Source organism: Salmo salar, chromosome ssa05, assembly GCF_905237065.1.
Source record: "Salmo salar chromosome ssa05, Ssal_v3.1, whole genome shotgun sequence".
NCBI classification, from domain to species: domain Eukaryota; kingdom Metazoa; phylum Chordata; class Actinopteri; order Salmoniformes; family Salmonidae; genus Salmo; species Salmo salar.
Window position 1 is genome coordinate 43,517,096 of NC_059446.1, and position 13,901 is coordinate 43,530,996.

The window sequence follows — 13,901 nt, forward strand, 5'->3', positions numbered from 1 at the left end:
AATAGAACCATCAGGAAGGCAATGGTGCATGATGAAATACTTATTTCTGCTGTACAGTCTGTACACTACAGAAAACAAAGATAGCTGCTACATTGAAAATAGGTTCTTCTCATGCGGACTGTTTTCTCAGATTATGCTGAATTGGCGACATAGGGCTCAATCATAGACCTACTTAGCTCAATTCAGAGAAATTGTGGGTGCAGCAGTACTGTATCTGATGACTTTGTGGAAAAAGGGATGTGCTCATTTGAAAGTGGACCATCCCTTCTCAGTAAGATTTTTAAGGTTTCTTAGTAAGTAATAATCACAATAAATTCATAAACTGGCATAATCTGTTCGGTAACACTTGAGTTGACCTATTACATTAGTTCATCAAGCACTTGTTGTTGGATGCTCCATAAATTGTATACTATTCATTTGCTTGGGCCCCATACATTACCTTGTGCATTAAATACGGCTGAAGGCATTGGTGTAGCAGTGTCGATGGCTCAACTGTGTAACAGTCCCATTCCCTGGCAGCAATTCTCAGCCCAGCCTGCCTCATAGGATGGGAGAATGGTCACCTTGTTCTTGTTTATTGGCTAATCACCAGTATGCCTGGAAGTTAATTACTGTAAAAATTCCCTCTATTGAAATGTGCACCTGCTGCCAATTACCTTCAAGGTTTACTTAAAACCCTCCAATCAAAAACTATGGCAGTGGGATAGTGGGAAATACTTGCCAGAATGTATTCCCAGTGCAGACAAAATAACCAGATTTGGTTCAAGAGCTGGACTGAGTTTCAGGCATCGTTGTATTTGAGGGAAATGGACCTCTAATTGAGTAGGTGTCAAACATTGATAGGCTACATTAACTATAACTTTTTTGATTAACATACATCTTAATCAATTATATAATTACAAGGGCCAAGTTTATTCAGATAATTTTGCATCCAGTTTAAATTAGTGGTTGGAATAGATACTACATAGGATCCAATCAAAATGATATGAAGCATCTATCACCATTACTGTCCAGCTGAGGATGTGCTTGTATCTATTCCAGATAACACTAATGTAGCTAAGCAAACACATTTCTAATGTACCCTGGACTGTGGAGTCACTAAGACAATATGATTAATCACAGATCTATTTCACTGCCTTCATTTACACACTATCTTTCCCTTGCATAACTGTTCTCTTGGTTTATACCTATAATGTATTTATTCTAGCTAATGCACTACCTATTGACCTTCAGTCTCCGATAGAGGAAATTGATTTGCAATGAAGCTCAAATGATGAACTCCTGCCACTGCATGCTGTTCCACATACTGAACTGTGTAAACACAACAATAAAATACATTAGTCTTAACAAATGTTAGTCCCAGAGATGTTACCACCGCATTAAGTACTAGTTCTAATAGGCTTGTAAAATGTACTATTAACAAGATAAAACTACTACATTTTAGGACTAGTTTGATTGTAACATAAGACATATTTAGCATGCGTTTTGTGAATTAATATCTTTACAATACATTTTACATTTTAGTCGTTTAGCAGACGCTCTTATCCAGAGCGACTTACAGTAGAGTGCATACATTTATTACATTTTAAATACTTTTTAAATACAATGATGTGTAATTGTAATTTCTGTCAGAGATTTTGTATATCGCCCTTGTAAAGTGGCTTTGGGGTGAACAAATATTGGAGGACATTGCTCCATTGTGGCCATTTTGTGTTGCAATAGCCAATCAAGAAGTATGGTTTATAAATGTATAGTCAATCAAGGTGATACCGCTCTCGTAAATATTAAAAGATACAAATCTGAAGGAAAATTTGATGCGTCGATGACAATTTATTTCTCATTTTGCATTGCATTATTGAGTAGATCACACAGAAAGAAAACGCAGTCTGGTATGCTTCTGTTCTGCAACTACATTTCCCAATATCTCGCTCACGTCAAAAATACATTGCGGTGGCATATACAGCAACTTGAAATTGGACACCCAAGAAAGCAAGCAATGAATACTCCCTAACTTGGTGCAGCAACCTTTTTTTCCACCGAATGAATGGTATTTCAGGGCTATTCATTTATTTATTCAAAATAAAGATCTACTCACAACATCTAGTTGATCTAATATATTGTTTTTATAATTACTCAAAAGGGTAACTTTATACAGGAAAAAGACAAAGCGACGTATACAGGTGATAAAGCTTCTTTAGGTAAATACATTTTCTAATGTACAGTAGTTAGTGTTGTGTTCATGTTGAAAGAGTAAATACTGTCGCTCCACAGGGTGGGGTCCACCACAACATCCAAGGAGAGTAAGCAAAGATGTCAAAAAATACCTTCCCATCTAAAGAACATGCAGTCATAATACAGTTCAATAGCATTCAATATGGGAATCTCTCTCATTTGCAATGCACTGGATAGCTGCATTATTTTACATTTAGTTCTCAAGTCTACCCCCCCATGCACAAAATACACACAAGGAAAAGAAGAAAACAAAACAGATTCCTGTGACTTATTAAATCACCTTCGACAATGTATTTGTTAGAGGCCAAGTCTGTATCACCACTTAACCCTGTTGTGTTTATGAACATGTAGGCCTTAACTTAAGGGGAAACTTAATGTAAAAACGGTTCTTTATGATTTACCTGCATTTATATACAATAAGAAGCCATTGGAAATATGTTTAGCATTTACAACTCATAATGTCAACTGTTAATTCACCATAATGCCAACGGTGATGACTTCCCATGCATTGATTCAGTGTTCCCTCTATGCCTTCAACATTAAGTTAATCACAGAATCATCAAGTTAATCTTGGTAGTTTTTCTTGAATACTCATTTTCAGAAAAATACTCTCAATGTTTATACATTAAGATAAATTGCTTCAGTTTTTAGAATTCTGTGCAGGCGTCCAGTTCTAAGGACATAAAATAACTCCAGACTGATTCCAATAGTGCAGCTTCGCTTCAACGTAAACTAGGCTCTAGGATGTGGGACCACCTGCGACGTTTGTGGAAGATGTTATTGTGGGGCTTAGAAGGAACACTGACTCATTCACTCTTGTCACATCAAGACGTCAACGACATCTTCTCCACGGTCCTCCTCCTCTGTGACTTTGAGTGACAGCACCTCTTCGTTGAGGAAGAGGCCACTCAGCCTCTCCTTGCGGGCCTGTCTCTGCTCCTTCAGTTGTCTCTTACGCAGGGCTTTCTGCTGCAGCTTTCTCTGCTTAGAACGTTTCTACAATAAAAATAGTAAAATAAACATTACATTTACATTTTAGTCATTTAGCAGACGCTCTTATCCAGAGCGACTTACAGTAGTGAATGCATACATTTCATCATAATTTATTTTCTTCCCGTGCTGGCACCCGTGGGAATCGAACCCACAACCCTGGCATTGCAAACACCATGCTCTACCAACTGAGCTACAGGGAAGGCTATGGTAGTGACACACCAAGCACACAAGATGCAGGGTTCTCCCCAAAGAATGTAAGAGGCACTGCACAACTTTCTGGACTGAAGTGGATTTAACAAATGAAGGATCAAAAAGGGATCATAGCTTTCACCTGGATTGACATGGTCAGTCTATATCATGGAAACAGTGTATTTCGGGAAGTATTCAGACCCCTTGACTTTATCCACATTGTTACGTTACAGCCTTATTCTAAAATGGATAAATTGTTCCCCCCCTCAATCTACACAACACCCCATAATGACAAAGCAAAAATGGGTTTTAGACATCTGAAATTTAACATTTACATAAGTATTCAGACCCTTTAAATCAGTACTTTGTTGAAGAACCTTTGACAGCGATTACAGCCTCGAGTTTTCTTGGGTATGACACTACAAGCTTGGCACACCGGTATTTGGGGAGTTTCTCCCATTCTTCTCTGCAGATCCTCAAGCTCTGTCAGGTTGGATGGGGAGCGTCGCGACACAGCTTTTCCAGGTCTCTCCAGAGATGTTCGATCAGGTTAAAGTCCAGGGTCTGGCTGGGACACAAGAACATTCAGAGACTTGTCCCGAAGCCACTCCTGCGTTGTCTTGGCTGTGTGCTTAAGGTAGTTATCCTTGGAAGGTGAACCTTCGCCCCAGTCTGAAGTCCTGAGCGCTGTGGAGAAGGTTTTCATCTTGGATCTCTCAGTACTGTGCTCCGTTCATCCATCCATCCTGAATTGTCTCCCAGTCCCTGCCGCTTAAAAACATCCCCACAGCATGATGCTGCCACCACCATCATCATCATCATCATGCCTTAGGGACAGAGCCAGGTTTCCTCCAGATGTAATGCTTGGCATTCAGGCCAAAGAGTTCAATCTTGGTTTCATCAGACCAGAGAAATCTCAGGCTGTCATGTGCCTTTTACTGAGGAGTGGCTTCCATCTGGCCACTCTACCATAAGGGCCAGGTTGGTAGAGTGCTGCAGAGATGGTTGTTCTTCTGGAAGGTTCTCCGATCTCAACAGAGGAATGCTGTAGTTCTGTCAGAGTGACCATCGGGTTCTTGGTCACCTCCCTGACCAAGACCCTTCTCCCCCAATTGCTCAGTTTGGCCAGGCTGCCAGCTCTAGAAAAAGAGTCTTGGTGGTCCCAAACATCTTCCATTTAAGAATGGAGGCCACTGTGTTCTTGGGGATCTTCAATAATGCCCCCAAAAATGTTTGGTACCCTTCCCCAGATCTGTGCCGACACAATCCTGTCTCGGAGCTCTACGGGACAACTCCTTTGACCTCATGGCCTGGTTTTTGCTCTGACATGTACTGTCAAACTTAGACAGGTGTGCCCCTTTCAAAATAATGTCCAATCAATTTACCACAGATAGATGTTTCTACAACTTGATTTGAGTCTCAAGGATGATCAAATCAAACACCTTTTTACTTGGCTCATCGCGCTCTAGCGACTCCTTGTGGCGGGCCGGTCGCTTGCAGGCTGACATCAGTCTTCAGTTGACTAGCATTTCCTCCGACACATTGGTGTGGCTGGCTTCCGGGTTAAGCGGGCAGGCGTGAAGGAGTGCGGTTTGACGGGTTGTGTTTCGGAGGACGCATGACTCAACCTTTGCCTCTCACGAGCCCGGTGGGGAATTGCAGCGATGAGACAAGATCGTAATTGGATTGCAAATTGGGAAGGGAAAAAAAGGGGCTAAAATGTAAAAATAAAAAAATGATACAAATAAATAAAAAGTACTTTCCGAATGCACTGTATACACACATACATACAGTACCAGTCAAAAGTTTGGACACCTGCTCATTCAAGGGTTTTTCTTAATTTTTACTATTTTCTACATTGTAGAATAATAGTGAAGACATCAAAACTATGAAATAACATATGGAATCGTAGTAAGCAACAAAAAAAGCATTAAAAAACATTTTAGATTTGTCAAAGTAGTCACTCTTTACCTTCACAGCTTTGCACACTTGGCATTCTCTCAACCAACTTCACCTGGAATGCTTACCAACAGTCTTGAAGGAGTTCCCACATATGCTGAGAACTTGTTGGCTGCTTTTCCTTGACGCTATGGTCCAAATCATCCCAAACCATCTCAATTGGATTGAGGCCAGGTCATCTGATGCAGCACTCTATCACTCTCCATCAAATAGCCTTTACACAGCCTGGAAGTGTGCTGTTGAAAAACAAATGATACTCCCACTAAGCGCAAACCAGATGGGATGGCATATCGCTGCAGAATGATGTGATAGCCATGCTGGTTAAGTGTCTTGATTTCTAAATAAATCACTGACAGTGTCACTAGCAAAGCACCGCAACACACCACCTCCATTCTTCACGGTGGGAACCACACATGGAGATCAGAGATCATACTCTGCATCTAACAAAATTGTTAAAAAAAAGACACGGCGGTTAGAACCAAAGTTCTCAAATTTGGACCCATCAGACCAAAGGACAGACTTCCACTGGTCTAATGTCCATTGCTCATAAACACGAGCAGTGGACCATGGTCCAGGCAAGTATCTTTTTATTATTGGTGTCCTTTAGTAGTGGTTTCTTTGCAGCAATTCGACCATGAAGGCCTGATTCATGCAGTTTCCTCTTAACTTCACTAGGATAGGGGGCAGCATTCAGAATTTTGGATGAAAAGCGTGCCCAAAATAAATTGCCTGCTACTCAGGACCAGAAGCTAGGATATGCATTTAATAGAGATTTGGATAGAAAACACTAAAAGGTTCCAAAACTGTTAAAATAATGTCTGTGAGTATAACAGAACTCATATGGCAGGCAAAAACCTGAGACAAATCCAACCAGGAAGTGGGAAATCTGAGGTTTGTAGTTTTTCTTTAAGTGATTGCCTATCCAATATCCTGTGTCCGTGGGGTCAGATTGCACTTTCTAAGGCTTCCAGTAGATGTCAACAGTCTTTAGAAGTTGTTTCAGGCTTGTACTGTGAAAGGGGATCAAATAAGAGCCGTTTCAACAAGTGGTCAAGCTGAAAGACATTAGTTTGGTCTCGTGCGTGAGCGCGACGCTCGTTCTCTTTCCTTTCTAATGACAACGGAATTGTCCGGTTGGAATATTATTGAAGATTTATGATAAAAACATCCTAAAGATTGATTATATATCGTTTGACATGTTTCTACTGACTTTAATGGAACTTTTGACTTTTCATCTGGACTTTGTGCCCGCGCTTTGTGCATTTGGATTACTGAACTAAACGTGCGAACAAAAAGGAGGTATTTGGACATAAAGATGAACTTTATTGAACATTTATTGTCTAACATGGAGACCTGGGAGTGCCATCAGATGAAGGTCAAAGGTAAGTGATTAATTTTAACACTATTTCTGACTTTTGTGACACCTCTCCTTGGTTGGAAAATGGCTGTATGGTTTTCTATGACTAGGTGCTGACCTAACATAATCGCATGGTGTGCTTTCGTCGTAAGGCCTTTTTGAAAATCGGACACAGCGGCTGGATTAACAAGAAGTTTCTTTAATCCTATGTATAACACTTGTATCTTTCATCAATGTTTGAGTATTTCTGTAATTTGATTTGGCTCTCTGCAATTTCACCAGATGTTTGTTTGAGACAATGCATTTCTGAACATTACGTGCCAATTTCAAATTAGGTTTTTGGACATAAAGATTAACTTTATCGAACAAAACGCACATTTGTCTAACATGGAGTCCTGGGAGTGCCATCCGGTGAAGATCAAAGGTAAGTGATTAATTTTAACGCCATTTCTGACTTTTGTGACACCTCTCCTTCTTTGGAAAATGGCTGTATGGTTCTCTGTGGCTAGGCGCTGACCTAACATAATCGCATGGTGTGCTTTCGCTGTAAAGTCTTTTTGAAATTCGGACACTGTGGCTGGATTAACAAGAAGTTTCTTTAACCTCTATGGGCAAGCGTCCCACCTACTCAACAGCCAGTGTAATCCCGTGGCGCGTTATTCAAATACCTCAAAAATGCAAAAACTTCAATTTTTCAAACATATGACTATTTTACACCATTTTAAAGACAAGACTCTCGTTAATCTAACCACACTGTCCGATTTCAAAAAGGCTTTACAACGAAAGCAAAGCATTAGATTATGTCAGCAGAGTACCCAGCCAGAAATAATCAGACACCCATTTTTCAAGCTAGCATATAATGTCACATAAACCCAAACCACAGCTAAATGCAGCACTAACCTTTGATGATCTTCATCAGATGACAACCCTAGGACATTATGTTATACAATACATGCATGTTTTGTTCAATCAAGTTCATATTTATATCAAAAAACAGCTTTTTACATTAGCATGTGACTAGCATTCCCACCGAACACTGCCGGTGAATTTACTAAATTACTCACGATAAACATTCACAAAAAGCATAACAATTATTTTAAGAATTATAGATACAGAACTCCTCTATGCACTCGATATGTCCGAATTTAAAATAGCTTTTCGGTGAAAGCACATTTTGCAATATTCTCAGTAGATAGCCCGGCATCACAGGGCTAGCTATTTAGACACCCAGCAAGTTTAGCACTCACCAAAGTCAGATTTACTATAAGAAAAATGTTATTACCTTTGCTGTTCTTCGTCAGAATGCACTCCCAGGACTTCTACTTCAATAACAAATGTTGGTTTGGTCCCAAATAATCCATTGTTATATCCAAATAGCGGCGCTTTGTTCGTGCGTTCAAGACACTATCCGAAAGGGTAAATAAGGGTGACGAGCATGGCGCATTACGTGACAAAAACTTTCTAAATATTCCATTACCGTACTTCGAAGCATGTCAACCGCTGTTTAAAATCAATTTTTATGCCATTTTTCTCGTAAAAAAGCGATAATATTAATATTCCAACCGGGAATCTGCGTTTAGGTAAACAGACGAAAGAAAATAAAGCATTGGGTCGACTCGGGCACGCGCCTAAGCCCATAGTACTCTGATCGGCCACTTGCCAAACGCGATAATGTGTTTCAGCCAGAGGCTGCCTCGATATCGTTCAGCTTTTTCCCGGGCTCTGAGAGCCTATGGGAGCCGTAGGAAGTGTCACTTTATCGCAAAGATCCTCAGTCTTCAATAAAAAGAGCCAAGATGAACAACAACTTGTCAGACAGGCCACTTCCTGCATGGAATCGTCTCAGGTTTTGGCCTGCCATTTGAGTTCTGTTATAGTCACAGACACCATTCAAACAGTTTTAGAAACGTTAGGGTGTTTTCTATCCAAAGACAATAATTATATGCATATTCTAGTTACTGGGCAGGAGTAGTAACCAGATTAAATCGGGTACGTTTTTTATCCGGCCGTGTCAATACTGCCCCCTAGCCCTAACAGGTTAAAATGGTGTACAATACTTGTATGTTTGAGGAATTTTAATTATGAGGTTTCTGTTTGAATTTGGCGCCCTGCAATTTCACTGGCTGTTGGCGAGGTGGGACGCTCACGTCCCGAACGATCCCAGAGAGGTTAACAGTTGATGTTGAGATGTGTCTCTTACTTGAACTCTGAAGCACTTATTTGGGCTGCAATTTCTGAGGCTGGTAACTAAGAATGTATTATCCTCTGCAGCAGAGGTAACTGGCTCTCCCTTTCCTGTAGCGGTCCTCATGAGAGCCAGTTTCATCATAGTGCTTGATGGTTTTTGTGACTACACTTGAAGAAACTTTCAAAGTTCTTGAAATTTTCCACAGACTTCCCTTGTCTTAAAAATAATGAGGGACTGTCTTTTCTCTTTTGCTGTTCTTGCCATAATATGGACTTGGTCTTTTACCAAATAGGGCTATCTTCTGTATACCACCCCTACCTTATCACAACTGATTGGCTCAAAAAGCATTAAAGAACAAAATTCCACAAATTAACTTCTAACATGGCACACCTGTTAATTGAAATGCATTCCAGGTGACTACCTCATGAAGCTGGTTGAGAAAGTGTGCAGAGCTGTCATCAAGGAAAAAGGTTGACTAATTCAAAGAATCCAAAATATATTTTGATTTGTTTAACACTTTTGGTTACTACATGATTCCATATGTGTTATTTCATAGTTTTGATGTCTTCACTATTATTCTACAATGTAGAAAATAGTACAAATAAAGAAAAACCCTTGAATGAGCAGGTGTCCAAACTTTTGACTGGTACTGCCCATACAGCTGTGTCTGTTACCGACAGAATGATGTGGCAAACTTTGCAGCCAGTACAAGTTGATACAAATTTGCAAGTTCACTAGCGAGAGTGCAAGCTCAAGACAGACAGGCAGAGTAGACAGGAAGAGTAAAAAGAAACTAAGCCAACCTCCATGCATAGTCAATGTGTTTATAGAGGAGATTCAATTCCATCAGGATGTTTTCTGCTGGGCAATGTGTCCGGCAATGTTTTTGTTTGTTGTTCTTTTGTCATTTTTATCTGCCAAAAGCAATTACTGGCAAATGAAAACACTGGTACAGTCCAAAGTATTTGATGAGGAGGATCACAATACCAGCCATAGTGTACTCTTAACAGGCAGATTGAAGCCCCTTCCTTACCTTGGAGTCCCGGATCCGCTCAGCAGCACTGGACAGGTTCCCGTCGCTGTGGGCGTGGCTGATGTTAGCCGCACTGCAGTTGGAGGCAGAGTTGCCGGTGGAGCCTGTGGATCCAGTGGAGCTGCTGGCACTGCTGACCATGCTAGCGTTGCTGCTGCTGGCCCCACTCACCCCGCTGGTGCTAGCACTGCTGTGGCCACTCCTCTTCCAACTGTCCCGGGTGCTGCAGGGGCGCAGTCGTGGACTGTGCTCCCGGATGTAGTTTCTCACCTGTTCGATCGGAACGTTTAGGCCTCAGGTTCAACACACTTCCAACAACAATCCAAGTACAAGAATGTTGTCATTTTGCACCTAGGGATGAAACGGTTACCGGTTTCGCGATAAACCACAGTAAAATTCACGACAATTAGTATTACCATTTCCAATTATAATTAAAACACGGTTTGAAAAACACACTGTAAATACTGTCCAGCATCAACAGTCTGACGCAAGCGCAGCATGCAACGTAGGTTTTGTTTTGTGTGAAAACATGGCGGAAGGTAGTGACAACGCTCGGGGGATTTTTCAGCCTTCTAAGGGGACCAAATCTGAAGTGTGGTCGTATTTTGGGTTTTACAAGAGTGCCGAGGGAAACTTAATCAAAAATGGTCACCGTCTGCAGAACATGGAGAGAAAAGATATGAAAAATTTGCTGCGAAAGGAGGCATCACTTCAAATCTCGAGTCATCTTCATGACCACCACCCACCACTTTATAGCAAATGCAAGGTAAGTTAACTTCCAGCTCAATTCATGTGGGACTTCAGAATGGGGGAAAATGTCATGGTTTGTCTGTCTAACTTGCTAATAGCTTGTCAATAATGTAAACTGAAGCTTTCAGTGTTACCTACTCTTGTAAAAACACTACATGTTGTTCTGCTGCTGTATGCATCTGCAGACTATTTGCCCATTGCATATGATAACACGTTATGTAGTTTAGTCACCCAACCAACATATTTTGTTCATTTAAAATCCGGCAGACGCCGACTTGGTTGTAAAAGTGTTCCAACAGGAGAAACACTATAGACGCCTGTATTTATGTCAACTGTTGGGCTCATTGCAATTACTATCACTGTCTTCTTAAGACTAATTTGTAGTTATGTAAATTTTGCATGGGGTCATCATACATACTGAAATGCAACACAGAAGATAGTGTGTGTAAGTGAAAAATATTTATAATGGAACACCAATAATAATACATTTGCTATTCCCTTGTTTACAGAGTGGGCGCGCAGCAGGCAAACCTACTGATGCTACTGGTCCCTCATCTACAGTTGTGACAGACACTCAAGCAAGCATTTAAAAGGCAGGCTGCTTATGCACCCACATCAAAAAAATGCTCAAGACCTCACTGCAGCCCTTTCATATTGCATTGCAAAGGACATGATGCCATTTCAAATTGTTGAGAGGCCTGGCTTTCTGAGGCTGATGAAGGTTGTCGTGCCTCACTAGAAATTGAGTGCTGCTAATTTTATTTGTTGTTTATTTGCTTACTTACTTAAGGTTGTGTTCATTTAAACCTGAACTAAGGAAACTTTTACCTCTCATGGCCACATGGTGCCATCTTTAAAATGTTTTATTTTAATGTTTAGGCACACAAAAAGTGCAGTGCTGCTAATTTTATTTGTTGTTTGTTGATTTTCAGAATAAAACTTGGTAAAATGATTTCAGTGTGTGTATCAGTACATTCTGAACATGTCCAGCACATTTTAACAATACCACAATAATACTGGTCACTATAATCGTGATATGAAATGTTCATACCATTTCATCTCTAATTGTGCCATTCACTCACCTGTTTCAGTTTCTCATCAGTCAGGCAGTTGAGCTCGATGATAAACTCGCTGTCTGTGGGGGATATCTGTGCACACGGGTCAATGATCTTGATGATATCCAACTGCTCTCGTAGCCCCATCTCCGTGCTGACCTTTCTGCTCAAATATTCAATATATTCCACCTGAGAGGCAGACAAAGCATGAAACATATCTGCAACTGCTGCTTTACAATACCTGGCATTGTGAAATTGAGAGCAGGTCTCCATACCTGTTCATCATTGGTCATAGCACTCCAGGGGAGCTCATCCATATTTCTATGTGGTTTGGTCTTTCTCTTGGAGGAAAGGCATGGGGAGCTGGGAACACTGGGTATGATGTCAGAGAGCACATCACTTCCACTGGCTATGTCGCTTCCAGGCAACTGTGGATAAGCCAAAAACGTTTACTCCAAATGTAACTACCAACATACGTAAACAATAATGTTTCTGTCATCACATTAAGTGTAGCCTACCTGCCACTCAAATTCACTGTCTGACCAGTCCCAGTAAGTGCTGATAGAGGAGGACACGTCGCTGCAGACGCTGCCCTCTGGGAACAGGTCGAAGGAGGTGAATTCCTGGTCGTCCAGGAGGGAGTAGCAGTCCTCCTGGTCTCCCACGGAGACGGAGGAGAACAGCTCCTCGCTGCATTCTGAGCTGGCCACACTCGTTCCACAGGAAGTCAGGTTCCATCTGAAAACAGTGGTTAGTTAAGCCAATATGAACAACTAAAGTTACACTACCGTTTTGTTTTGAAAGCTGTTACGCAAGCCACAAACAGGTATCAGGTCTTACCTGTTACTATGGAAGCGGCGCAGAGGGTCTGTCCGGTGACAAGAGGACAACTGAAAGCCAAAGTCACTGACATCCAAAGTGCCTGCCTCACTGAAGTTCCCTCGCTGTGATAGCAGTGGAAACGGCTCCTCGGGGGCTAGGAACTTTCCATAAAGAGCCTCAGACATAACGATTTCTCCCCCTGAGAAAATGGTTAATATGGCCAAATGTTAAACAAGGCTCTTTTCCTTACATAAACAGATTACCGCTAGCGTGTTAGTTACTTGAGCTTGGTTGGCAAGACAAGAAAGCTATCGTAGCGACTAGCGGTTTGTTACACTAACAAAATATTGCTAACGCTAGTAAGCTATGTTAACTTCTCCAGCAAACTTCCAAGCTGGCTTGTTACCTTGTCAATTTCAAGTGTTAACGACATGGTTGACCCTGATAAGTTATTTGGGACACAAAACACGGAATAATTTTGAAGGCAAACAACGAGGCCTCGTTAGCTAACTTAGCTAAATCGCGTCGCGAAAATGAGTCGTAAAAGACAGCAAGCCAGCGGGCTTGTTCGAGATAATCCATTATACCACGACATTGTTCACATAACATCTTGCCTGATTTACAGAAGAATAAGTTGATCAAGCAACAAACCTGCCGTTGTTCAGAGAAAAACCACCTCCATTTGCAAATTCTCCTCGCCGAGCTAATTATTTCGACAAAACGACGCAACTCCACAACCACACACGTCAATGCCACGCTTTGAAAACTACAGCGCCCTCTTGCGAGAGAAAATGATAACATAGATTGCGTGGCTTCTTCTTCTGTAGGTTTTATGGCGGACTACAACCCTAAAATGTATATTGCCGCCACCAACTGGACGGGTTGAAAAACCAAAACAAGGTCAAAAGAAAATCCATACGTAATAGGAAAATTAACTTAATCCACCCAAATAAAAATAGTACATTTACAAAACCAAAACAAAACTGTGGGAGTTTTGTTTTGGTTTTGTAAATGTACTATTTTTATTTGGGTGGATTAAGTTAATTTCCCTATTACGTATGGATTTTCTTTTGACCTTGTTTTGGTTTTTCAACCCGTATACATGTCAATATCTCCCTTCTCAAGCTCTAGGGCCTGAGAGGATGCTTGTGACAATATTCCATGTAACTCCTCCGCCTAGAAATCTTTCTAGAAATCTGCCGTATCAACAATGATATCTATCTTCCTGGAATGACAGTGCCATTAATCACCATAGCTATAAAGGCCACAAAGTCCACCTTCTTAACATTTAAAATGTCATGATCCTGCTGGTCAAAAGCAACC

At 41.1% G+C, this 13,901-nt stretch overlaps 1 protein-coding gene across 1 annotated transcript; it reads right to left on the reverse strand.

Annotated features, from left to right (window-relative positions):
• Positions 1 to 1,805: 1,805 nt before the first annotated feature.
• On the reverse strand, positions 1,806 to 13,323 carry LOC100194523 (MGC81610 protein-like). The gene is given in 9 exon segments (NM_001139609.1): positions 1,806 to 3,191; positions 3,194 to 3,221; positions 3,223 to 3,228; positions 9,952 to 10,221; positions 11,784 to 11,945; positions 12,032 to 12,184; positions 12,275 to 12,494; positions 12,597 to 12,777; positions 13,230 to 13,323. Coding segments are annotated over 8 exon segments (1,146 nt in total). The 5' UTR covers positions 12,764 to 12,777; positions 13,230 to 13,323; the 3' UTR covers positions 1,806 to 3,051.
• Between the last annotated feature and the right edge of the window lie 578 nt (positions 13,324 to 13,901).